The sequence below is a fragment of the Leuciscus leuciscus genome, assembly GCF_965113295.1.
Source record: "Leuciscus leuciscus genome assembly, chromosome: 6".
Taxonomy (NCBI): Eukaryota; Metazoa; Chordata; class Actinopteri; order Cypriniformes; family Leuciscidae; genus Leuciscus; species Leuciscus leuciscus.
In genome coordinates this window covers 19423464-19449443 of record NC_138730.1, presented here as the reverse complement: position 1 = coordinate 19449443, position 25980 = coordinate 19423464, and the positions used below count along the sequence as shown (strand labels likewise).

The following is a 25980-nucleotide window of genomic DNA, read 5'->3' as shown; positions in this document are numbered from 1 at the left end:
AAATATATATATATAAATAATCGAAAATAAAGTACTGTTTTTGCCATATTTTACAAAAAATACAAGTATTCATCATATGTGGAAAGTATTGCTCCATTTTATTTCAGACAAAATCTACATGAAAACAAGTCCTTGGTATTTCCAGAATAAACTCCATTTCCCAAGAGCCTCAGCTCTCAATGCGTAGGTCGGCGCAGGCGCAGACGCTTTGAGCGCTCAGTGAAAGCTGGCTAATTTGCTAGGCTCAGTTTGTTCACCTGGGCTGTTTGGATCGTGAAGGAAGTGTGTAGTTTGTTTCTTCGTATCTAAGCGAACGAACGGCATTATTATGAGCAAATCTAGTTTTCAGTCGTTTGGCGGCGGAAGTACAGAAGATGGTCCCGATAAGGTTGACATGTCTTTAGGTAATGCCACAGATAAAACTAGCCTAGCGTGTTTAGCTGTTTAGCATTTTGATATTTTACATTTTATTTATCACAGCTTGTTTCGGCTTTAACATAGCAAGAACGTTACACCTTTGTCAATATTTTATTGAATCATAACCACGTTTAGAGTGATAGCTTGACTGCGATTAGCTACATTTCCTGAGTATAGTTTAACCAGAATGCTTATAGTGTTTTTTCAATACATATTCAATGAATGTTTTATTGAATTCATCTTCTTGTATCATAATTGTGTTTTTTTATTTATTATATATGTGCTGCTTACGGTTATTTTTAGTGTTAAATTGAACAACCCAACACTTTGCATGATGTGACTTATATAGTTTGCTTTGCTCAGATTTATTGCTTTCTTATTCCACAGATGATATTATCAGGCTGAATAAGAAGCAGAAACAAATCCAGTCCCAGAAGGGAAAGCACAGACTCCCTGTGAAAGGCCGCTTCACCCAGGGGAAGAAAACCGTGTCAAGACCCGGAGTGCCATCTAAAAGAGGTCAGAATGTGACACTTTATTTTATTGCTTTATCACAGTCTAATTTTATGGAAGCTTATTTCCGGCATGGAACGAATACAATTCTTGCAATTGCAAGAAAAGAAGTCAGAATTGTGATATAAAAAGTACAACTACCTTTTTGTTTAAAACATTTATTATTATATTAGTTCTGCCAAATCTGATTGAGCATTTGCAACTTTTGTTTTGGCCAGTTGTTGGAGGTGTTGTGAACAAACGGTTTGGTCAAAACCGCAAGCTTCCGCCCGTGGTGGCCAGGCGTCGTGGGCAGGGGGTCATCACTGGTTTAGCAGCGAGAAAAAATGCTGCTCTTTTTAAAGGGATCAGTCCACTCAACCGACCTGCCCAGAACAGACCAGCCCAGAACCGGCCCATGCCGAACCGGCCCAACAATGCAGCTTTTAACCAGGTGTGGAAACTGATCTTGCACTGGAGGGTGATAATGGGAATTAGTTTGGAGATGGTCAAACTTTGGGCTTAAAAGGTGATTTTGTTGTCATGCATGTGTGAATGAATTTAGATGTTCTTGTTTTCCCTTGTCTCAGAGGTCTCAGCCATTTGTCCAGCGGCGTGACACCCAGCGGCGACAGATGCCGTTTCAGAGGAGACCAAACAGACAGATGGACTCCCAGAAGCCTCAGGGCCCAGGTCCTCACAGACCCTTTCAGCTTCGCAGAAAATGGTGAGATTTTTATTTATTTTTTTAATTTCTGAGAGAAAATCTGTGTGGTTGCTATATGCAGTGCCTTATGAAAGCAGACGTGAACGCATGGTGCATAAGAAGCCACAACTCCACGTGAAAGGCACATCTTGAGTTTACCAAAAATATGTAGGGTATGATGCGTATCATAAACGGCTTGGGGTTTTTTCTTTTCTTTTTTTCTTCTCAAAATGACTGATTTAAATAATCAAGGCAAGTTTATTTATATAGCACATTTCATACACAATGGCAATTCAAAGTGCTTTACATAGAAGAAATTAAAATAATAAAAAGAAATAAGAATAATTAAAACCGTTTAGAAAAATAAAATAAAATAAAAAGCCAGTCAATACATCATCAATCCTTCTTCCAAAACGTGATTTTTGTTTTACCCTGGTTCACTATGGTAAGCCTATTATGAGTGTTTATATATTAGCTCTGTCGGGATGGTTTTCGTGGGATATTGTGTACATTCGTCACTCGCCTGTTCGCGTCTCGTCATATCTGTAAATAGAGAAACGTTTCTCCGGCTACTTTGATGTGTGTTTAGTGTAGAAGTGTCATAGGTTAGTTGTCACAACGAGTGAGAACAGAGGAGAGTCTGCTGGCAAAAAGAGAACGCGACAGAGCTCGTAAGAAAACAAGAATCAACATCGGCTTGGCTTTTTGAGGGTGGCGAGAACTGGCGGATTTGAAATGTTGTAAAAGAGTTTGCAGTTTTTATTACTCAACAGATAAATTGCCATTATTGTAGCTCTCTGACAGAGTTCATTGTAAAGCATCATCTATTCTGAAGGGTTACATAGTGGGCCTTTTAAATTATAGTTTCTGAAACATGCATGAAATAAAAAATAATATGGGTGAAATGTCAATGTTAGATTTGTAATTCATTGAATCTAAGAATTTCAAGTTGACAAAATCCACAATGTTTGCATAATGTGATGTAATTATTATTGATTACCGTGCTTTACTTAGAAAAAAAAAATCAGGGTGGGACTTAATATCATAGGAAATTGTGACATTGTGGGAAGGGTTGAATAATGACATCATTCCTTCATTCGTTTTTTCTTTTTTTCTCCAAGTTGCCTCAGTGATGTGTAAATGTTTGTCTTCTGTTGATCATCTGCTCTCTACAGGAATACTCCATCTGGACCGCAAACACAGAGAGAAGCACGACAGGCCACCTTCCTCTTCAGAAGAGGACTTAAAGTAAGAAGCAAATTATCTTCCGGCTCAGATCTCACAGAAGCTGTTAACTTGATCATTTGTTGTCACTAGTGCATGCATGGAAAAATTCCTTCTGGCAAAAAACTGAATAAATAGTTTCCGATCATGTGACCTCTTCAAATTTTAAAGAGCCTTTTGTTTCACTTAAATGTGTAACATATGTTAAGCCTGTATGCAAACTGTTTAAGGACAAGCGCTCAATAATATGGCTCCTATGTTTATGCATTTATACAAATGTGTTCTCAAAACGATGTGTAGCTTTGAACTCATTTTCTTTGCACCTGTCAGCTTAAAGGACAAATCCAGTGAAAAATGAACCTAGGGGTAATTAACACATGGTTACTGAGTCGATCGTTCCCTGGGGTGCGTTTTCATGATAATCGAATGTAAAGAGTTTTATTTATAAAAACAGATTAGCTCATAACACTAGTATATGGGGCAGAGAGTAAGTAAAAACACGAACGCCGTGCTACGTTAGATTTCACTATGCGTAATTCCTATCGACCAGCTCACTTAGCGCGGCGTTCGTTGCTCGACTAGTCGAGACTGTTCTCCAAGATGGATCCTGCATGTAAACGCGTAATGTACTGTCTTTATAAAGTATCTTCTTATTAAACTGTCTGTACACTTACAAAGTTCTCAATGCTTCGGTTTGCATGTATGGACCCTCATCATGATACCGTGTTAGTGTGAGACTATTTTGAGCCTTGTTAGTGGTATTAACTTGCGATGTGTTTTTACTTACTCTGTGCCCTATATACTAGTGTTATGAGCTAATCTGTTTTTATAAATAAAACTCTTTACATTCGATTATCATGAAAACGCACCCCAGGGAACGATCGACTCAGTAACCATGTGTTAATTACCCCTAGGTTCATTTTTCACTGGATTTGTCCTTTAAGTGTATTTGTAAGACATTGGCTCTCGTGACTGCCAGGTCACACTCACATTTCACTGTAACATGTTTAAATTAGAAACTGGTCCTTAGAGTTTGTGTATTAATTGAATAACATTTAATGAGTATTTTAATGAATCGCACACGCACATTAAACTCACAGGCTATCATTTCAAATCAGTCGGACAAATCCTTCACTGAATAAACTCACTGTATCAAAGTCTCATCGAATCGTTAGTTCAGAGTTGCAAGTTGTTGTTTTTTTTTGTGACATTACTGATTCGATGTTCATATAGAAATGTAGGTAAAATACTCATTTTAATTCTGAATTAAAACTCAAGATGGGATTGTACTCTTTATACAATTTTACCTTTTTTAAATTTTTATAGGTTCATGCACAAGTTCAGAAGACACAATCTGCTCCACCCACACAGAGAACTCGCTCGTAAGTAAACACCATTCTTTTTCTTATCTTTTTTTTCTACGCAATCACTTTTCAGTGATATTGCTGCTTAATTATATTTTCTAAATATTGCTGCAGTAGTTACACTAATATTTTATTGGGTCCAATTATCATGTTAGAATGATTTCTGAAGGATCATGTGACACTGAAGACTTGAGTAATGATGCTGAAAATTCAGCTTTACATCACAGGAATAAATTACACTTTAAATGGAAAATAGTTATTTAGATTTGTAGTAATATTTAACAATATTAGGTTCTTTTCTGTATTTTTACTGATCAAATAAATGCAGCTGAGCAGAAGTTACTTCTTTCAAAAGTCCCTTACTGATTTCTGCCCCCCTTTTCCACCAGGTGGCGCACTCCTACAAACAACAGTGGCATCCTCACAGTGTCAATAGAAAACCCCACAGCTAGAACACAGCCTGAGTATGATTACATTTTATTACACTCAGATGCACAATTTCAACGCATACACCGCTTGTCATTCAGACATTGTGATGTGTTTTTGTATTTCAAATGATACTCCTTAAAGGGTTAGTTCACCCAAAAATGAAAATTCTGTCAGTAATCGCTCACCCTCATGTTGTTCCAACCCCGTAAGACTTTTGTTCATCTTCGGAACACAAATGAAGATATTTTTGATGGAACAACATGAGGGTGAGTAATTACTGACAGAATTTTCATTTTTGGGTGAACTAACTCTTCAAGATGTTCAGCTGTCTATTTTCTTTATCAAGCCCCACATATTTCAAAACCACATCCATTAGTTTTGTCTTGTCATTTTAGTTTGACCGGTTTAACTTTTGAGGCTCTTTTTGGCATGTTGTGAATGCTTTGAAGAGTTTTGAAGCGCATAACTAATGATGTTCGTTCTTTCCCCCCCGTTGCAGACCTGCTCAGTCCTGGTCGCTGCACCCCGTGACTTCAACAAGCTCGTCACCTCCACCTAAAGAAGAGCCGGAGAGGAAACCTCCCAAAGGTGTCGCCCTGCAGTTTGATATCAACAGTGTTGGAAAGCAGGTGGGACAAATCACAATTATATTTATTGTCGAGCCACTGAAACGCTAAACTAATATAAGATAACCATGTTGTAATGCCTATTTTTGCATAATTCAGTCAGTAAATGATCAATTAATTGTTTACTGAAACCAAAATGATTACCTCACTTGATTGCGTTCCCAAACAACAGGAATCTGAGCACAAGATAACATGACCGTTTATTGCGTTTCGTCTGCATGCTTTGAGACGTCATTCATGATGTAGGAAAAAAGAGCCATTGGCTGCGTCCAAAATCGCAGTCACTTGAATAGGTACGTACTTTGAACAAGTAATTACTTCACAGCCGCAAAAAAAAGTACGTTCTATATGTATATGTGTGTAGTATGAATGTAATCCGGACATACTTCATTCGCCATGTTGTCATAATCATGTGACCTACCTGTGTCAGTTACATCACTTCACTGCGATTCACAAATCATCTCCCGTGGCCTCATGGGATAGTAAAGTGTCCATCATATGCACGCTTCAGGATCTCACCGGGAGTAGTAGATCATCCGGATACTTGTCTACTTTTTAATGAGTGCTGTGAATTCGGACGTACTGCTTTTGTCACATACTGTTTCTCGCCTACTAAATAGAAGGAAAGGATGCGATTTTGGATGCAGCCATATTGGCTTCCGCGATTGCAGGGGAAGCCATTTCTATGACAGATATTTTGCACCAACTTCCCTGAAAATCACAATTTTGTTCTCTTGAACACACAGGATGAAAACGATGCTTTATTTGCAAGTGTTTTATGCTATATTCCAGTTCTAGTTATCTGTAACTTTGGTTGGAAACAGCTAAAGTCTGATTTGTCAAACACATTTTTTATTTTTTTTTATCTCTATGGTTTTGTTGATCTAATCCACCAAACAGATCTGAATTATTCATTGATGAATAAGACTGATCCAGTTCATTAGTTCAAATCATTTACATCCACTTAAGAAATCTGCTTATAACCTGAATTATTCCACTAAATCCTGAGCTGTAATCTGTGTTTTGCTTTCCTATTTGGAGAAAAAGTACTCTGTTCCCAAACAGCTCCTGGAAACACATTTACATCCGTTATACCAAGATCAATTCTGGTAAACCCTTGATTGTTCTGCTTTCCTTTATCAGACCGGAATGACCCTCAACGAGCGGTTTCGCATTCTGAAGGACCAGCGTGTGGCGGCAGCGGAGCAGAGCAGCAAAGGGGGCCGATTCGTCACCGTGGCCTAGAGCTGAACTCAGAGACACTGCTCACGTGTCTCTATTCCTGATCTCACTGAACAGTCCTTCAGGACAGAACAGGCAAACAAGGACCGGAGCTGAACTAACACTGTTCATGAACTCACATGAAATACCCCTGAACGAAGAGACTTCATCAGAAAGTGGATGCGCTGTTTTTTTTTGTTTTTTTGGGGAAAGTGACTTTGTTTTTATTTTTCTAAAAAAAATCTGTTCTGTCCTTACAAAGCAAGCATAAATGTCCTTGAATTTCAGTTAAGTTGTGTCGTCTCATGAACTGCCCTTGATATTTGATGGCGTCCTGTTTTTTTTATATAATTATGTTGCAGTTGGAATAATTTAAACGTTTCTGGATATACTGTTTTTCATAAAGCGGTTGTATGAAGCAGAACACATTCTTTTTGTAGAGCAAAAAAATACTGTTTTAAGATGTTTTATAATATTTCAATTAAAAAACATTGTGCAACAAATGTGTCATTTTTGATCTGTTAGCAGATGATGAATATAAACACTGTTAAATGCTTTCTTTGTAATATCCAATTTTAAAACAAATAATAATTGTTTGTACATTATGCACTAAATTCATTTCAGCGTTTGAAACTAAGGGTACGTTTACACTTGCTTAAAACGGAGAGTTTTCCGCGTACAGGCAACACCATTGTCAAAACGATCCGCGATTTTTTTTATTGCTCAAGAACAAAATAACATTATCAAGGAATTACATACACATACATAAAAACAAGACGGCCATGAAACAGACTTCACATGTAATACGCAAATGCGTGACGTCATCGTCTCTCCGAGATTCGCGTTTTTGTTGTACACAGAGACCGTTTTCAAAAACTTGCACTTGTTACCCATTTTATTTTTTTTAACGTTTTTAGTTGAAAGTGGTGACGTGTAAATAGCCCCTAAGGGTACGTTTACACGACAATGATATACTAAAAACAGAAGTTTTTACTTTGGGTTTATTGTCAGAGCGTTGCCCAAACTGCTGTATTATTCATGCCAGGTGTTATTATTCAGTTGGCGATGTCACTTTGTAAAGAAACATTACACACCTTGGACTATTTCAAGGAGATAACAAAAGTGTTGCAATGCTACTGCGCATGTCTGGTTTTCACAAATGTGTGTTTCAGTAGTTCTCACGGAGATAAGGGTGTTGTTTTCAAAAACTTTGAATCCCATTTTCAAAAGTTAGAATTTTTTTAGGCCCCAATAAAAAACAGTTGTCGTGTAAATGAACGGCCAAAACTAATAAAGCTTTCCCTTTTTAGTTGAAACCAGTGTCGTGAAAACGGCCCAATAAAATTTTTATATCGCTTCATCTTTAATTGAGAAGTACTTTAAGGAAAAAAAATATACCACAATACAATCAACTAATGGTAGTACAGGTTAAATATGACTTGTTCTTGACTGGTTTCATGTGATCCAAAAAAAAGGGGGTCATATCCAGGTCACAGTTCACCTCAAAATCAAAAAGTCATGAATTTTTGAGTGTGGAGGAAAATTTGCTAAATATGTAAAGAAGTTGCAGAAATTTGTATCCTGCTGTTTTATAGCGAGTCATACACAATCTATGAAGTGCAAACACATTAATCAGATGATGGCTAAAACCTTTCTTGATCTTTTTCTTTATAATTCAATCTACCCTTCTCAATTAATATGTGGGTCTTTTTTGGGCCTGAAATGTTGTATGCTGTATACTTCAACTTAATATGGTATACGTAAAAAGCACAAGTGGTGTGTATCAGCAACCCACACATCAAGGTAAATCCATCATGTTTCCTCTCAGTGTGGGGAAGTCACTGCCTACAGTGCGGTCATGTGAGACTTCAACTGTGAAAATAATCATCATGGTTCATACAGCATCGCAGACAATTTAACCACCTGTTCCTACCAAAATATGCATTAATACAAATATTCCTAAGCACTTTTGTAATTTGAATATTGCATTTATTTAAATACATTAAAATTTGCAATGTAACAAAACTATTGGCATATGAAATTCAAACACCATTTAAATGAACAAAACATGGCTCACTTCATTTTCTGTGGCTAGTGCGTCACACACACTAGTTCATTTTTTTCCCTCCTCACCATCACCTCCATATCTCCTTCTGCCGCTGACACCATTCACAGACTACTTACAATATGAGTGCCCAATACAAATATGAGGTAAGAAAGTGGTTTGACATTTACAGATAACAGATCATGCAGAACATGCCTAAAAGCAACAAAAAGATTTGTTGTGAGGAACATTAAAAAAAAAAAAAAAAAAAAAGTACATAGTGCGCATAACAAAAGAAAAAAAAAAAAGAAAAGAAAAAAAATTACACAGCTTTGCATCTTTGGTTACAAAGTAGGTTGAACAATTTCACAGTTTTTTTTTTTCTTCTTCTTCTTTTAAATCCCCTTCCCAACCCCAAAAACATGAGACATCAGGGTAGCGGGCAGGAGAATATGGCAACTGACTTCTTTTTCCAACATACTAGCAACAGAACTGAAGCGTTCTTCATCAGGGTAGATCATTGAGGATTCAGTTTAGATCTTCGCCCACAAACCTGTACAAACTTGTTACGCTCTTTTTACTCTTTATACTATACAAAATGTACATTCACGCCAGGTTCACATTCTTTATCCACAGAGAAACTTTGCTGTTAGTGTTTGAACTCTACCCACTGTTTATGGTTGCATTGATGATTGATATTGTAAGACTGCTTGCTTGGATTTATGACCAATTACTGTCGGATTTATGAATCGAAAAGGTTTCTCTCGAACTTATCGGCTTCTGTGACATTGTTCCTCTCTGAAAATAGCAGCCCTATAATAAATAACAAACAGTACAATTGAACTTGACAGGTGAATCGAAATCATGTTAAGTACGGTGGCTCTGAAAATAGACTCTCGCTTCTTACAACATGAAAACTGCAATGCTAAAAAATACACCGCTTTCATGGCTGGATTCTCTTTATTAAAAAAATAACTCTCTTCACAAACTCTCCACCTCGTCCAGGGGGGAATGGGCCTTACGGGAGCCCCGATCGAGACCGTGGTCCACAGGCATGCTAGCATGTTGTGCCCGAGCAGAAAACGCCGACATCATGCGCGCTCAGCGAAGTAGTGAACGAGACAGGTTTTCTGCTGTTGTAATGATAAATGCGTCATTCGCACAGGCTTCAGGCGGAGGTGACGTTGGGCTGTGGTTGTCGTGGCAGGGAGTCCAGGGTCGTATTGCCGTCTAGCTGAAGGTAAGGCTGGGGCTGGGCCTGGGCCTGACCCGGGACGGGCCCGAGCTGGGAGGGAGAGTTGGATGGGTTGGAGTTGGGCTGGACGGTGAGTTGGGAGAGTTGCTCGCTGTTGGCTAGAGATTTGAGCACAGCGTTCTCTCGCTCCAGCACAGAGTTTCTCTCAAAGAGCTCCTTTATCTGCTCCTTCAACACCTCCACCTCCTCCCGCACGGCATACATCAGATGACTTTTCACTAAATCCTAGAGCCAAAACATGACATAATTTCAACATCAGAACCCATTCAAAATTTTGTTACAGAGGAACTATTATGCCCTTTTACAGTCTTGATTTTGTTTTTGGGGTCTACTTGAATAGGTTAATGCTTAAACGCAAAAAAAAAACGTTTTTTTTTTTTCAGATATTGTTGCAGCACCTCTCTTCCCAGTCTGTCAGTAACGCTGTTTAGATCCTGTCTCTATGAAGCCCCTCCTTCTGAAAAGCACAATGTGCTCTTTGGTCAGTTGGATCAGTAAGGGCTTTCGCACCGGGTAGTTCCAGGAACTTAGTTCTAGGAACTAGCCACCAGGATGGTTCCCCGAGAACCAATGGTTTCCATTAGGAACATTTTCCTGGTTGCATTCGCACAGCCAGTAGGAACTCTTGAAGTGACGTAAGCCGCGCTTGTTGTTGTGACTTTAATTTTGACGGCGCTGAGAACGCCAGAGTCTGAGCACACAGTGCTCGCATTCTCCGTGTTCATTAGTTTACGAACTGTCTAACAGTCCTGTCTAATACGTTATTGGATAGAACTGTTATACATAGAAAGTAGTCAGTAAGTTATATGAAAAGTTATTAGCGTATGCCGTGTGGTTAATGTCCAGTGTTGCTAACTGAGTTGCTTTAGCTTGGTCCACTCAAAGTTGCGTTGGATTTTCTCCTCAGCGTAAAGGTTAAGAGGCCCATCTATCACTGTTTTCCATGTTCGTAGAGTTAGTTTCTGGAGTAAATATAGGCTATAATCTGTATGTTTACACAGCCTTTTTTTAAATGGCGGGTGCTGGCGTTTCGCATGCGTTTGGTCAATCAGTGTACACTAATGTCACGGATAGTTATAGACCTTATGTAGCCCCGCCCCTTTTCAGCGCTGCGTTTGTTGTCTTGACTTCCGGTCTGTATTTTCACAGCGATTTTGCGTGTTTATTAATGAACGGCTCGTTTTAAAATCTTCCCGGTCGACTGACATTTGTTAAGTCATCTGATTTAAACATTACAGTCCTCATGATAACTTTCGTTAACTTTACATTTATCTACTTCAAAAGCTAATTACTAAAGACAATATTCTAAAGATGGCGGCGCCCTCGTTTCTCTGGCGCATAAGGTCTATAGTGCTGGTTTAGACCCGACTCTGAAGTAGGAGCTAAATAAATTCCTCCAAAAGGAGTTCCTAGAAGAAAAATCCTTCCTAGTTCCTGCGGTGCGAACACGCCAAAATCCGGGTACTTCCGCCAATAGTTCTAGGAACTATGAAAAGGTTCCTCTGATGCGAAAGCCCCTAGTGTTTTGTGATTGGTCAACCGTTGACCAATTGGTCGAGCAGGTTTCAGAAATGTCAGAAACCGCCAGTTTCAACACTACTAACGCAACTCAACCAGGCTTTGTCCTTTTGTTTTGCATATGTAAATGAAGGACATTGTGTGAGGCGTACTTTCCCGGAAGAAAACTCAAGAATACAATGGAGGCGTTTCAGGGAGTTCAGAAACAGTTAATAATAGAGAGAATAACTATCTCTGGAGTGACTGTGTTTTGTAACTTTGCAGACCTTTTTCATTCTCAAACAGCAACATTACACGAAAACTGAAAATGTATATTTAATCTCTTATGAAATAATATTTTTATTTATATTTTTATATATATATAAATAAATGAAAAACTTACCATTGCTTGCTCTATTTTATTATCAATGGCAACCACACTTGCTCCAGAGGCACTGCAATTGGAAAAAAAAAGTCTCATTTAAAACATCTGCTGCATAAAAACATCATAACCATTTTGCAGACGTTTAAAGCATGTACATTAAAGAATAACAAACTGCTCCTGTTGCTGCTTCCCTCTCCGTTTCTTCATGGAATATTGCGCCACATGCACGTACACATCAATCTTCCAACAAATCGTGCTAAAATCATGGAAATCGAGCAGCTCGTGGAGCAGCCCCTCATAACGACAACTAACCACCGCAAACAGCTCTAACAGTACAGAAGAGTACAGTGCTATGTGGGCGGGGGGGCGGCAGCCTCCATCTGATACTCATACAGGGTTTTGTCCAAAGAGGGTGTAAAGTTGACTCAGTTTAGAAACATGCACAATAAAACAATCACGTCACTGAACACTGTACTGTATACTTTACACAATTACAGTCAAAACATTAAAGGAAGGAAGGAAGGAAGGAAGGATGGAAGGATGGATGGAAGGATGGATGGAAGGATGGATGGATGGATTTTTTAACTGTCTATACATCAATATTGCTAATAATATGAATTGCATCTTGTGCGTCACATTAAAATTAGATTAGAATGATTTCTGAAGGATCATGTGACACTGAAGTCTGGAAGTAATGATGCGGAAAATTCAGTTTTACCATCACAGAAATAAATATAATTTTAAAATATATTAAAATAGAAAATTTAGACCAGGACTAATTTGGAACTAATGTGTCTTATTAACAATGTTCTATTTTCGACTATATATTTGTTAAAAAAAATTGTATGCATGCTACTGTTGTTGTTTTTTAACCCATCAATCCATCCAATACACTGAAGCAGATCACATGTGTAGAAAGTCAAGACAAGCAATGATGACACTGATTTAGAGACATTCTGTACTTTTCCCTACAATTTACTCTCACAGGAAAAGCAGATTAGCATCAACCATAAAAGGTCCATTTAAGAGGAAACGCATTCAGTACAAAATCACACTGACACAATTTGGGAGACTAAATGGCTCTCCATGTTGTTGTAATGATAGTTTTCACAAGCACGTACACATGCATACGCAATTGTCGGGGAAATATACAATCTCAAAAGTAAAGAAAAGTTAAAAAGTGTCCCAAAAAAAGTGTGACGTGGTCAGTGCTGTCTTGCAGTTTCAAGTCGCACAAACATGTACAATGCATCTCATCCTCTCTAATGTCACAGAGTCAAAATATTAACCAAAGATTATTGCACTTAAAAGAAACAGTATGTTGGGGAACTTGTTCGACTGATGAATTAGATCCAGTCTTGCAACATATCCAAGACCACAGCAAAGGCTGCTGATAACCTTGAGCCAAGCAAAGGTATTTAAAGGCTCTCATAAAGCTTTTGCAGGCTTGTCCATACAAACAAAGGATCGCTTGTCTTATGTAACTACTTATTCTTGTCTTTAAAAACAAGATGTCTTGAGCTGAGAATGTAAGGTTAGTGTCGAAAAACCAGGCTGACTCAGAAGAGATATCACATCAAAGCGACACAAATAGCCATATTAAAGGCAGGGTAGGCGATTTGTTCCAGAAACATTTTTTGTTATGCTGCTTGAAAGTCTCTTCACATCCTGATAGCAATCACTAGGTGAAGTGGTCTAAATGTATGCGTGTATATATATATATATATATATATATATATATATATATATATATATATATATATATATTAGTGGTGGGCCGTTATCGGCGTTAACGTGCTGCGTTAACGCGAGACTCTTATCGCGCGATAAAAAAAATATCGCCGTTAATCTATTCTCCAAGTTGGGTTGGGAGATGGCTCTATACTACACAAGCTATGATGACGCAATCTACCTGCGGCCGCGAGGTAAACCCGGCTGCAACGCATATTCGTCGTCATCTTAAGTAAACACGGCTGAAAGTGAAAGCTGGTGAAAAAGATCGGTGCAACATCCATTATTTGGACTTGGTTCGGGTTTAAGCCGTCAGACGAGCAGCAGCAAACTAAATACAGAGTGTGTGGGGTAACAGTTCGGTAAGTTAACACACGACTAATCCGTTCTACCACCTCAAATTCAAAACGAAACATGATATCACTGAATACCAGCGCGTGCGTATTATTCCCATTCCAATATATCTTAGTGGTGTAGCACATAATCTCGATTTTAAGAATCGTTGTTGTGTTTCTTTTTCACTGAAAAGACATCAGTTAGACAATATTCTAATTTTAAATTTGGGGTTTCATAAGCTCCAAGCCATAATAAACATTAGACCTACTTAAGTCTCTGCAGCTAGTGTACTTAAATTTTATTTATCTGCAAAATTATGTTGTATACTTACAGTTTTGCACAATATATGTTCTCAAAACTACATACACCCTTTAAAAAAAAAATACATTTAGCAGTTGTTTAGCATGGGTCTGTGTAATCTGTTCTGAAATGGTTTTATTATAATATACTGTATATCGTTATCGCAAGAGGCTGCAATGTATATCACAATATAGATTTTAGGCCATATCGCCCATCCCTAATTGATAGCCTATAGTAGTTGATAATAACATAGGCCTACCTAATGTTGCCTACGGACGGTAACAGTACAGTAGTAACCTTTTACAGTCTATGAGTAGAACAGCTTTCTCAAGCAGTTTGTGATGCATTTTGGAAACAGGAGATGAGCCCCTGGTCTAATGCGCCACCTGGCTTGAGAAACCCGTTCTCAAAGACTTACTTTTATAGTCATTATTTGGGTAGCACACATATTCTGAATGCCTTCGGCAGAATTCAAATGAGCCATTTTAATCTAGATTAATTTCAAAATGTATCTAGATTAAAAAAATTAATCTATGCCCACCTCTAATATATATATATATATATATATATATATATATATATATATATATATATATATATATATATATTACACATTGACATCACGTCATCTTTCATGCTATGCAGAGTTAGACAGACGTCAGTCACCGAGCACCGCAACCGAAACAGCAGCCGCCTTTTACAGTTCCTCCTGAACCAAAACAACCAGCTTATGCTGCGTTCATGCCATAACTACTGTAATTTGTAAGAGATGGAAACCCGTGACGTTATACTGGAGCGGTTCGTGACTCGAATTTATGAGTTTCAATGGCAACACTATCAACGCTGAAATGAACCTGCAGCGGTCAGGTGGTACAGGTCAGCACTCTTTAAGATGTTTATGTTCATTATTACCTTGAATATTAGTATTACTTTCAGAAGTACATTTTAGTAAAAAGCTACAGTAGTGATTTATTTCTGTCATAATTTCTTCAAGTTAAAATTAACTTTATTTTGATGGTTTTTATTTTTATTTATGAGTTTCAGTGTGTATTGGTCGATAGTTTTTCACAAATGAAACTGTGAAAAGCTTGTGAAGTGACTCTCAAAGCAGCTCTGGAGATGAAGTTCATGTCCTCGTATATTGAGACGGCAGACGCTGAAGACACTGTGAGCCTCACGTGTGTGAGTTTGCGTATCAGACGAAACAGTGCCGCTCATTCACACAGACACACGCAGAAATCACTTATCGACATGCACTGACTGCCTGTTGTTGCGTTTATTTCTGCTGTGTTTCTGTTATATCGAGTTTATCATCGCTATCGACGTAAATATTATTGCAATCTCGATATGATATAGTTTATCACCCAGCCCTACGGTCGACCACTACTTAGGGTAGGCCAGGTTGGGCAACCAGTCGTTGAACAACTGACTAGTAAATTTAAGGTCTTTAGTTGTGGTGCATTTAATTGGAGATGCTCAAGTCAAGTCAACTAGCCTAGATGTTCAGAAACTAACCGACTAGCCAAATTATTAACATTTTTGCTTTTGCACATTCCTAAAAACAAAAATTATCCTATTGGCATAAATCCTTATCTGCAGCTCACCACTGGCTTCAGCTAATTAATTGTGTTAATGGAAAGCAATGCATTTGAAACACGATTCAGTATCCCATTTTCCCATTGGATTTTAGCCCACATTGATTAATATTGCAATTTGCATATGAGCATTATGAGGTTATGTTTGCGCTGAGCTCCACTGCAGAGAGCACCATTTTAAGCCTCAAAGCCATGCCCGCCCCATGCAGCACACTTCAAACGTCATTTGCGTCACACCAGGGTCTGTCCCATTACTGTACCTATCACAGGTCATCTTTGAGTCCTTCAGCCTACTGCCAGACTGGAAAGCTTGGTAGAAAGCTGTGGAGGGATTCCTGCACTCCATCCAGCAGAAAGAGAGAAATAGAAAAAGTTATGTGAGAAATGAAAAGTTCAGGCCAAAGAGGGAATCAAAGGAGGGTTGATTTGTAGTCTGCTCAGACTGTAGTAAAAACATCCAAAAGAACAATTGAGGTTAACTGGAAAATATATCAGATGTTCGTTCACTACTGAAAATTAAGCAACATGATTGCAATGATTTTAATTTGCTTTTGTGACCATTAGGTTTCATGATCATAATTTGCTTTTGTGACCATTAGGTTTCATGATCATGTCATCAGATTAGTTTGACAATCAATCATTGTCTCGCCACTTGCAAGTACGAGAACACTAATAGGCGCTTATAATCAAAAGTTTGGGGTCAGTTCGATTTTTTTAAATTAGTCTCTTGCTATGTTCTCTGATCATTTATATATTTATATATATAATATAACTGAATATTTTCAGTAGCATCACTCTAGTCTTCAGTGTCACATGATCCTTCAGAATTTCTAATATGATGATTTGACTAGAAATATTTCTTACCAGCTGTGCTGCTTAGGCTCATTTTTGTGGGAACCATGAAACTTTTTTGTGATTCTTTGATGAATAGAAAGTTTTTTTTTAAAAACAGCATTTATTTGAAATACAAGTCTTTATAACATCATAATTCTTTACTGTAGCATAATCGTATGCATCCTTGCTGAATAAAAGTACTCAAAACATTTGAACTGTAGTGTACGTCACTAGATTTTCTCTTTAGCTTTAATTATCACACTATATACTTTAAAAATAATTTGCAGCAATTCTCAAAGTTCCTATTTAAAGCCATTTTAGAACAAATACATAGATATATGAAATCTAAAAATGACAATAAAAATGTAGATACAGAATTTGTATCTATATTGCCAAGTCATAGGTAAACAGCATGTATTAGCCTATAACTTTAAAAAGTCTCAATGACACTTAAAGATACAATTATGAATCCTAAGCATCTAAATAAAGATTGGTCAGTGATCACTTAAGATCTTGTGATAGGTAGGGGACCACAGGCGGTAACCATTAACTCCATTTCTCCAAACTACCAGGGCCTTTAAAGTAAAAGGACAGAATGTTCTATATCAGGATGGGAGGGCTACAGCAGTTGGGGTGGAGGAGACCCTCCTCTCCATATAGCCCTCTATATAGGAATGGGAGGGGACAGGAGTAGATTTACCACATGTGTGAATATCTGGACTCTGAGCAAACAGCTTTTCCTAGAATCCGTGGAACACTGGCTGCTCTCCGGTGGGGGCCGAGACCCCACAACCACACTCCTCCAAAGGGCTCTTTTTCTTCTTACTATGCATGTAACCTCATGGGGACGGCAGATTATATCTGGATCCAATAAACATCAGGATCGTTGCTTAGAAAGCATTCAACTACAGCTACGTGTTGAGACAAATATGCATTACCTGTAGATTCCAACTGTATGGTTAATGTTACACATGAGCTAATCTAAGAAACGAAAAACACACTATATACATGGATCTTGTAAAACAAGGTAACCATAACAGTGGTTTTAAAAAAAACTGGGTTTCAAGCAAATATTATAATTTCATCACTGAGGTCAGTGTAATCGTACATTATTTATACCTCTGAAGTGGATCAGAGAAAATGCATTTTCAATTAGAACATGTGAAATGGTTTGAAGAGGAAGATAGACGAGGTGAATCATGACACTGACAACCAAAACAAGGCATTTCAAAAATCCATCCAATATTCAAAATGTGATCTGCCTAAAGGGACGGTCTCACAAGACTGAGATGAGTGAGCAGCCTACATAAGCAGCATATTTTGGCATCATTAGCCGCTTTTCCACTGTCAGGCCAGTGCGAGCCAGGGCTAACAATGTGTTGGGCAGGGCCAATAGCCTCACAAAATCAAGTTGCGTTCCACTGTCTGGTCAGAACAAAAATACAAATGAAATGAACAGTGCTTTAGGTTTTTCAGGAAGATGTAATCAAATGTAAAATAACACTGCTGTATACATTACATATAGACGAATCCTTATTTAAACTATAAAAGTTATGCATTCAAGAGCAGTGAGTGATTTTATCTGTGTCTTTTGTTGTTTGATTAACAATAATGACTGTAGCAGATTTATTAGGCTGCTGTCACTTTAAGAGCTGCACGACTCCAATAGGCTATACCGTTACACACAGTAAACGTGACGACACCTTTAGTCTGCCTGGGCCGTTGTATCACAGTCAAAAAGTTCAATTGAGTAGACGGAACAAGAAGAAGAAGAAACGCAGATCACTGGAGTAGCGAACTGAATGATACTCATTCACTACTAAAGTTCTATACTTTAAACCCCTGATGAAAAAGAGTGAAATACACCAGGGTGTTGTGCACACAATCTCTCTTCTCTTTGTCTGCAAAACATTAATAAACTGATAAAGAAAAAAAAAAAACAGTACTTGTATCGAATTTGCATCTGTATCTGCAGATACTCGAGGTTGACGTATCGGTATCGGACTTGAAAAAAGGTATTTACATCGATCCATTCTTACAAAAAGTATGTATGATGTATTCAAAATGTGAGTGTGCTGTATATTTTTTATGCTTAGAGTATTGTTATGTTAGCTTGGCAACAAACTATTGGAATCAATTAGTGCACTTTACATAAATAGTGCTATTTGCTATGATACATGGGGTTGCTGCCTACCCAGTGTGCCAAATCAGTCACTTATAAGTGTGAAATATTTCGCATGCTTAAAGATTTAGTGTGACTGCCGCTTGCACAACATGAAAGCAGCAGCTTTTATTCTTAAGACAAAACGGAGATCGGAGCTCTACATGAGCAAAGGCCTACAGAAGTTCCCCCACAGGAAGTACATGAAGAGCGTGTTCTGAAGACTTGACAGCTTGTGAACTGCTTTACTGTCAGATGAAGTCAGCAGTGTTACCTGGGATGGAGGTGTTGAGAGCTTTAAAAGAAAGAGTGAAGGGAATGCTTGCCAAATACAAAGACGCTTTAAGATTTGAGATTGAGAGAATGGCAAGATTGTGTGAAAAGGTACATCCTGACCTGTGCTGGTGTTGAAAGATTGAAACACAGTTGCACAAATGAATCACTGTTATGACACTTGACAAATGATCTGTACTTGCTTACGACTAGTAAAGTAGGTCAAACAAATGTTTTGATCAACAAACAAAAACTAACGGAGCCCTGAAAGCTGAAGGTAATGCCAACTAAAGGCCGGCTTTAACTTTTTAATGCTAGTCTTCACGTTCAATTGGTCTGCCTTACATAACTGGATATTTGCCAGGGATGTTATATGCCAGCGCGCATCATCATATCTCAAAAAGGCGGCAAAAACAGAAGAGGTTCCACATTCTCACCAGCAGATGGGGCAAAATCTGATCTCTTGTTGCACAATGAGCTAATTCATGGAAAACACTTTCAGATGTTAGATTTATAATCCCAAGACTTAGAATGTCAAAACAACATCACATTTGGGACAAAGTAATAACCAACTGTAACTTTGGTCTATGTTGTGAATGACCATGTGACACAATCAGTGTTTTGTTAGTTGAAACTGATTGGGTGGATTTCACAATACACGTCCATGTCATATTTCACTCAGATAAAACCTCTATTAAAACAATGAGAATTGGTGCAAGACATGTTTAACCGTCATGAAGTTGTCATGTCAGGTTCTAAAAAAAAAAATATTGTGCAAAGTTTGAAGTCTCTTTTGCTCACCAAGGTTGCGTTTATCTGTTCAAAAATACAGTAAAAACAATATTACAATTTAAAATAAATGTTTTCCTTTTTTTTGCATTTTGAAACATGATTTATTCCTGTGATGTCAAAGCTGAATTTTCAGCATCATTACTCGTCTTGTCACATTATCCCTCTAATCATTCTAATATGCTGATTTGATTACTAGAAATGCTTATTATCAAGGTTGCACTGCTTAATATTTTTGTGAAAATGTCAATTTATTTTCAGAATTCTTTAAGGGATAGAATTTCAAAGAACAGCATTTATTTAAAATATTTTGTAACATGCTAAATGTCTTCACTGCCACTTTTGAGCAAATTAATGTATCCTTGCTGAATAAAAGTAATAATTTCTTTCCAAAAAAAAAAAAAAAACGTATTGACCCCAAACTTTTACTCATTTCTTAATTAATTTACTCATTTCTTAATTAATTTTTTTATTTTAATATTTATTATTATTTAAATTAGGGATGCACCAATATGAACATTTTGGCCGATACCGATAACTCTTTGTATTTGAAAGCCGATAACCGATATATTGGTTGATAAAAAACATTTTTTAAATAATTTTTGAGAGCCTGATTTAAAAAAAGTCTCACCTTTAAAATCCATGACCCAAGCACACAATTTTATGTAGCCTATATGACAGGCTTATGTTGCACTTAACCACACTTTCCTTTTTGAAGTGATTTCAATCATATTTTAAGCAATTAAAAAACGTCATAGCGAACCGTGCACACCTGAATCTCAGCTGAAGGAAATAATTCATTATTTATCGGCCCAAGAACGATAACATTAAAAATGAACATAGGCGATATCGGCCGATACCGATATGGTGGCCGATATATTGTGCATCCCTAATTTAAATCTATAATCAATCTCCAAAAATTACAAAAAAACCCACCTGTGAAGGTGTGAGCTGTGCCAACCAAACCATAAAGTATAAATCTAACTGCATTAGGCAACTAAAGGAAAACAATAACAGCATCTGCTGGGTGAACAATTTTTAAATACGTTCATGGAGTTTGTTCCCTCAAAGACATATGCATGGCATCCACAAAATATTTCAGTAATTCCTGAACAGGAATGCTGTCTTGAGGAAATCACTCAACAACTGCCTGTCAGATGACCCTTGTGCCCCTATACATTAAGTAAATAATGTGAAAACCATGTCTTTAGAGTCATAAATAAGGAGTGATGGCTGTCTCTGTCTTTTAAAAGAGCAATAAAGAACAGTTTTTAACCATGTAGAAGAGCAACCTTATCTCTACAAGTAAAACATAGGGGGAGGTCTACTGTTCGCTACGTGATAGGCCTCCGCTATCACAGACCCCCCCTTTGCATATCAGCTACAAAAGGTGTCACCATTCAGTGACAAGCGTCTTTACCCCGGGCTGGGCGAGTGACAGGCACACGTAGGAGACATCGAGCTGAGATCCAGCCCTTGAGTTTTAAGGCCACTGCCTACTCACACTATACTTCGACTAGTACATAAACTGAAGCCACAGAGTCATCTAATGCACTTGACAGTTCACCATTTCCTCTCGAGTATGCCATCAAGTTGATATATTGTGTACAAGTTGCAAAGCTGGAACTGAAAGTCGAGCATCTAAGAGGAAGCCAAGCAGCGACACTTCTCAACTGAAACTGTGTCACCAGATACGCACAGTCCCCTTTTTTCAATTGAGAAAGTACTGCCATTTCTGGCATTCTTGTGACATCCGGAAGCAAACAAGAAACATTTTTGTGTGCATGCTTGTTTGAGTTCTGTCATACTTGTACATCAAACATATCTTTTCAAAATATCAGTAAACATACAACCTCACTGTACATTCAAAACAACTTCAACCCATGTCTTACATATACACTACTGTTTGGGGGTCAGTACTTTTTTTTTTTTTTTTAAGAAATTAATACTTTTATTAGACAAGGACACATTAAATTGATCAAAAGTAACAGTTAAAACATTCAAATAAATTCTGATCTTTTGAACTTCCTCTTCATCAAAGAATCCTGGAAATTAAGCAGCACAAAGTGTGTTCAACATTGATAAGAAGATATGTTTCTTGAGCAGCAAATCATATCAGAATGATTTCTGAAGTATCATGTGACACTGAAGACTGGAGTAATGATGATGAAAATCCAGCTTTGATCATAGGGAAATACATTTTAAAATATATTCAAATAAAAAGTTATTGTAATATTTCACAATATTACTGTTTTTCTGTATTTTTGATCAAGTAAATGCAGCCTTAAAACCATAATAGTCTTTTTTTTCAAAAACATCTGGAAAAACATTACTGACCCCAAACATATGGTAGTGTATATTAAACTAAACCGACTTCATTATCAACAAATAAAATAAATAAATAATTCTTCAAATTGTTAAATCATCGATTGTGGCCCAACCTGATAAAAAGCTGGTTGGCTTTTTACCTCATGGGTAGGATGTTTTACCCACATCCTACCTTCCCGATCAAGTGAATGATGAAATATTAACGACATTTTTTAAATGGATGCGTCAAGCAGCCAACAAGTGTCCAGCACACAAACTGCTTTAAAAGTTTCTGAATAGCAGGATGTTCCTCATTTTTCACTAAATAATCCCATTATTTTAATGACTTTTGCTGTTATTCGAAAATGAGAAAAACAGTAATAATAAAAACGTGGGTGTGTCCAAACTTTTGACTGGCAGTGGAAAAGCAAGAGATGGAATAGCAACCCTAATGAGAACAACCACACATCTATCACATGTCACTGCATTCCTCACAACACAACCATTTGCACATTAATGCTAAGCACACTGCATGGAAATTTACCAGGATGAAATGACTAAAGCCTGTTCTCATTGCCTGATTTAAAATCTATGCAACATTTCTTTTCTTCTATTAAACATTTGTTGACACCATTCCCATAACAGGGATAGTTCGACCAATAATTACAATTCTGTCTTCATTTACTCACCCTCAAGTTGTTCCAAACCTGTATGAGTTTCTTTCTTCTGCTGAACACAAAAGAAGATATTTTGAAGAATGTTGGTAACCAAACAGCTGATGGACCCCATTGACTTTCATAGTATGGGAAAAAATACTATGGAGGTCAATGTGGCCCATAAACTGTTTGGTTACAACACCAACATTCTTCAAAATATCTTCTTATGTGTTCAACAGAAAACAAAATTCATACAGGTTTGGAACAACTTCAGGCCAGGGTGAGTAAATGATGGGTGAACTATCCCTTTATCATCAAACAATCCTTTAAATATTACCTGAGCCTGTGTATGCAATAAAAAAAAATTTAAAAAAATAATACTCTCTGGGAAATATAGCCTAATAAAACTAAATCAAGATAAAAAAGAAGAGAAGGGTTCCCACGCCTTTTTACCAAATTCAAAGATGGTCCAAATTCAAAAAAAAGATATACATTTTTATATAAAGATGGCATTCACACAGACTAATTTCTATCTCATGAATTATTGAATTCACTACATAATCTGAATGATTTTTCCAGGCCTGGAAATCAATTTTAAAATCCCTTGACATTTCCAGGTCTTCCATGACCGTGGGAACCCTGCATAAAAAGTGAAAGTTCAGGCAGTCAAATCCCTTAAATCGCTCAGAACATGAATGGCACCTCACCTGTCCTCCTCCCCATCAATGGGAATGGATATTCCGAAAAGACTGTTGACAGCCGGCCTGGACAACTGCAGGCCTTCTGTGATTAAGGGCTTCATCATGTCTGTACTGTGAATCTGTGCCGATGCATCAGACATCCTCCGGCTCTCATCCGTCTGACTGAAACCCATGGCAGGAGAGCCGATGCCCGCTGCCGTCCCGCTGCGAGGAACCTGGCTGTGTGCAGAGGTATTAAGGTTGGGTACTGTCGCAGATCCTGGCAGAGCAGTGAGCAAACTCGAGGCTGGCACGCCGCCTACTCCGACCGTCCCTGGTGCTGTGGGCATGTTCTGAGTGCTTTGCGGCGGCGTCGACAAGCCTGAGGCCTGGTATTGTCCCACTGGTGATTGCTGAATTGATATAGGGCTGATGCTGCTCAACAGCCCCACATGCTGCACCAGGTTTGGGACCGACGACACCGGTTGGCTCCCTAAGGGAACACCTCCAGGGACTCCGGGGCTTTCTACTGTACCCAGAACCTGCATCCCTCCAGCGGATTGGGTCGGAACAGGGGACGACCCCTGACTGACGGCATGTCCGACAGAAAGGCTTGCTCCGGGGTGAGTCTGGGTGACTGTAGGCATGTTACGCTGGGTGTATTCAGGCTGACCGGCTGATATCAGAGCCGGTTGGCTTTGCAGGTGGTGTGCACTAGACTGGGGTTGATAAAGTTGAGGAGGAGGGATGCTGGGAGATTTCTGAAGGTGGGCTGCCGGGTGTCCTCCATCATGATGGAGACTGTGAGGAACAGCGACATGAGAGTTTCCCAGCACCTGCTGCTGAGAAGACGGAGGCACCGGCTTATTACTAAAGGTCTCGGGTGAACCGGAACCCGGGCCGGTGAAAGATGACCCGTCGCTACCTGCGTCAGGTGCCACCTGAGCCATTACGGAGCTGACGGTGGCCCCGATACCACTGTCCCTATCCGCTAAGGGCTCCGTCACATTGGTGTGCCTTATACTATCCACAGTCCTGCTCATCACAGAGCCATCCAGGTCTTTCTCATAATACTCCATACAGGTCCACCGGCCCCTCCTGAAGGGCTCTCCGGTGCCATGATCAAGCTTAATGACCCTGAAGCGTGAACTGCAGCTGGTTACGGTCGTCGCGCTTGATGAATTTGTGACTTGAGACGTGCCCGCCGCTTGAGCACTAGAGGCCTGGATGCCCTGGTGACCCAGGTTGTTGCGCGGGACAAACCCACCGTTCACGGGGGCGGCAGCGGGCAACTGCCCCTCTGATTCGCACACATTATTCAAAGTCTCCTCCGAGGAGCTCATGTCACAGACCTCAGGCTCATAGTCAGCCCTGGACATGTCAAATATCTCGGAGGACACGTCCTCTGTCCGGGACTCATCCGGGTCGTCCAGGCTCTCGGTGTCCTCGGTCGCGCTGTTGGCCGCGACTTGAGCCTGAGTCACACTCGTGATCTGAAAGCAACTCTTCTTCTTGGCCGGCATCTTCGACATGCTGAACAGCTTTTTATGACACCGAGACCCCTTAAAGACGCTGTTGACTTCACAAAACAGCAGATTGTTGCGGCACCGGACCCAAAATTTCAGAGTTTTTCGAGATGATCGTGCGTCATCAGTCTTCCTCTTCTCTCCTGTTGCATTTTCGACGCGTGAACGGCGGACGAAAACAACCTCCACAAGCGGTGTATGAAAGATGACGTGTTGGTTATTAACTTATCCTCATATGCTGGTGATCCAGAAGGGCGGTGTGTGTGTGTGTAAGGCCGCTGTCGTAGATTCGGCTGCTCACTCCCCCTGCTGCCTCTCACTTCTCTACCTACATATAAGTATCAAACACATCCTGAACGAGCGCTTTGAAACCCCGCCTCCTATGGCACTAAACTCAGCGACTAAATTCGGGCATACTAACAAAACAACTACGAAAACGGTTAGAAATTAAAGTTTATGGCTAACTAACTGGCAGACTTCGGAAACAGAAAATCTAAAAATTTCACCTCCCGACAAGATGGCTATATAAATTCGAGTTGCATGCTGGGAAACGAGCGCAACAGGCATGACGCGTAAACGGATCGTGAATACGGCTTCCTACGTTCAATCTAACGGCGTAAGTTCATTTACCCTTTCGTTTTAAATATATGCACATTAAATAAAGCACGGGAAAATAAAGAGGTTTGCGTCTTATTGGGGTAACCAGTCTTTACAACAATTTTAGCATTTAAGATTACACTGAATTTTCACATCACATACTACACAACATATAGCCTACCCAACAACAATATTAAGCAAGATAAAGACAAGGGAAAAGGAAAAAAAAATTATGAAAGTCATTCTTGCCTACATAAAAGCTACTGGAAGTTTTCACTACTGTCCTGGGAAAATAATAATATTAATATTAATGATAATAAATATTAAAGATTTTCACCACATGCTGTAGGCTAAGTTAAGTTACAATGGGAGCCTATTATGAAATAAACCATTATATTTTAAATTAATATAGGCTATTATAAAATTACAACACATAAGACACATTTTGACAATTCCTGGCATTTATGAGGGGGAAAAAACTGACTGTTATAGTTGATTCTTGCTTAAATTCATTGTTTTTATTGTGTTCACTTAT

General features: G+C 38.7%; 2 protein-coding genes and 1 long non-coding RNA gene across 4 annotated transcripts; 2 read left to right on the top strand and 1 right to left on the bottom strand.

The window, feature by feature from the left end:
- Positions 1-201: 201 nt before the first annotated feature.
- Positions 202-6982, top strand: LOC309501662 (UAP56-interacting factor-like). The gene is made up of 9 exons (XM_082173828.1): positions 202-404; positions 805-936; positions 1149-1363; positions 1500-1636; positions 2791-2863; positions 4166-4221; positions 4593-4667; positions 5132-5261; positions 6402-6982. Exons 1-9 carry the CDS (start codon positions 329-331, stop codon positions 6501-6503), a joined length of 996 nt encoding a protein of 331 aa, XP_082029954.1. The 5' UTR covers positions 202-328; the 3' UTR covers positions 6504-6982.
- A 1464-nt stretch (positions 6983-8446) lies between these two features.
- On the bottom strand, positions 8447-25433 carry LOC309501638 (TSC22 domain family protein 2-like). 2 transcript variants are annotated; one of them, XM_082173792.1, is made up of 4 exons: positions 23350-25433; positions 15883-15957; positions 11679-11730; positions 8447-10003 (listed from the first exon to the last, which is right to left on the bottom strand). In XM_082173792.1, exons 1-4 carry the CDS (start codon positions 24852-24854, stop codon positions 9692-9694), a joined length of 1944 nt encoding a protein of 647 aa, XP_082029918.1. In that variant the 5' UTR covers positions 24855-25433; the 3' UTR covers positions 8447-9691. The 2 variants fall into 2 exon arrangements, with proteins under 2 accessions (XP_082029918.1, XP_082029919.1); XM_082173793.1 differs by lacking the exon at positions 15883-15957 and having other exon boundaries at positions 23350-25425.
- LOC309501690 lies at positions 15964-22341 on the top strand. The gene is made up of 2 exons (XR_014206969.1): positions 15964-16186; positions 16222-22341. It is a non-coding gene; the product is annotated as an uncharacterized lncRNA (long non-coding RNA).
- Positions 25434-25980: the final 547 nt, after the last annotated feature.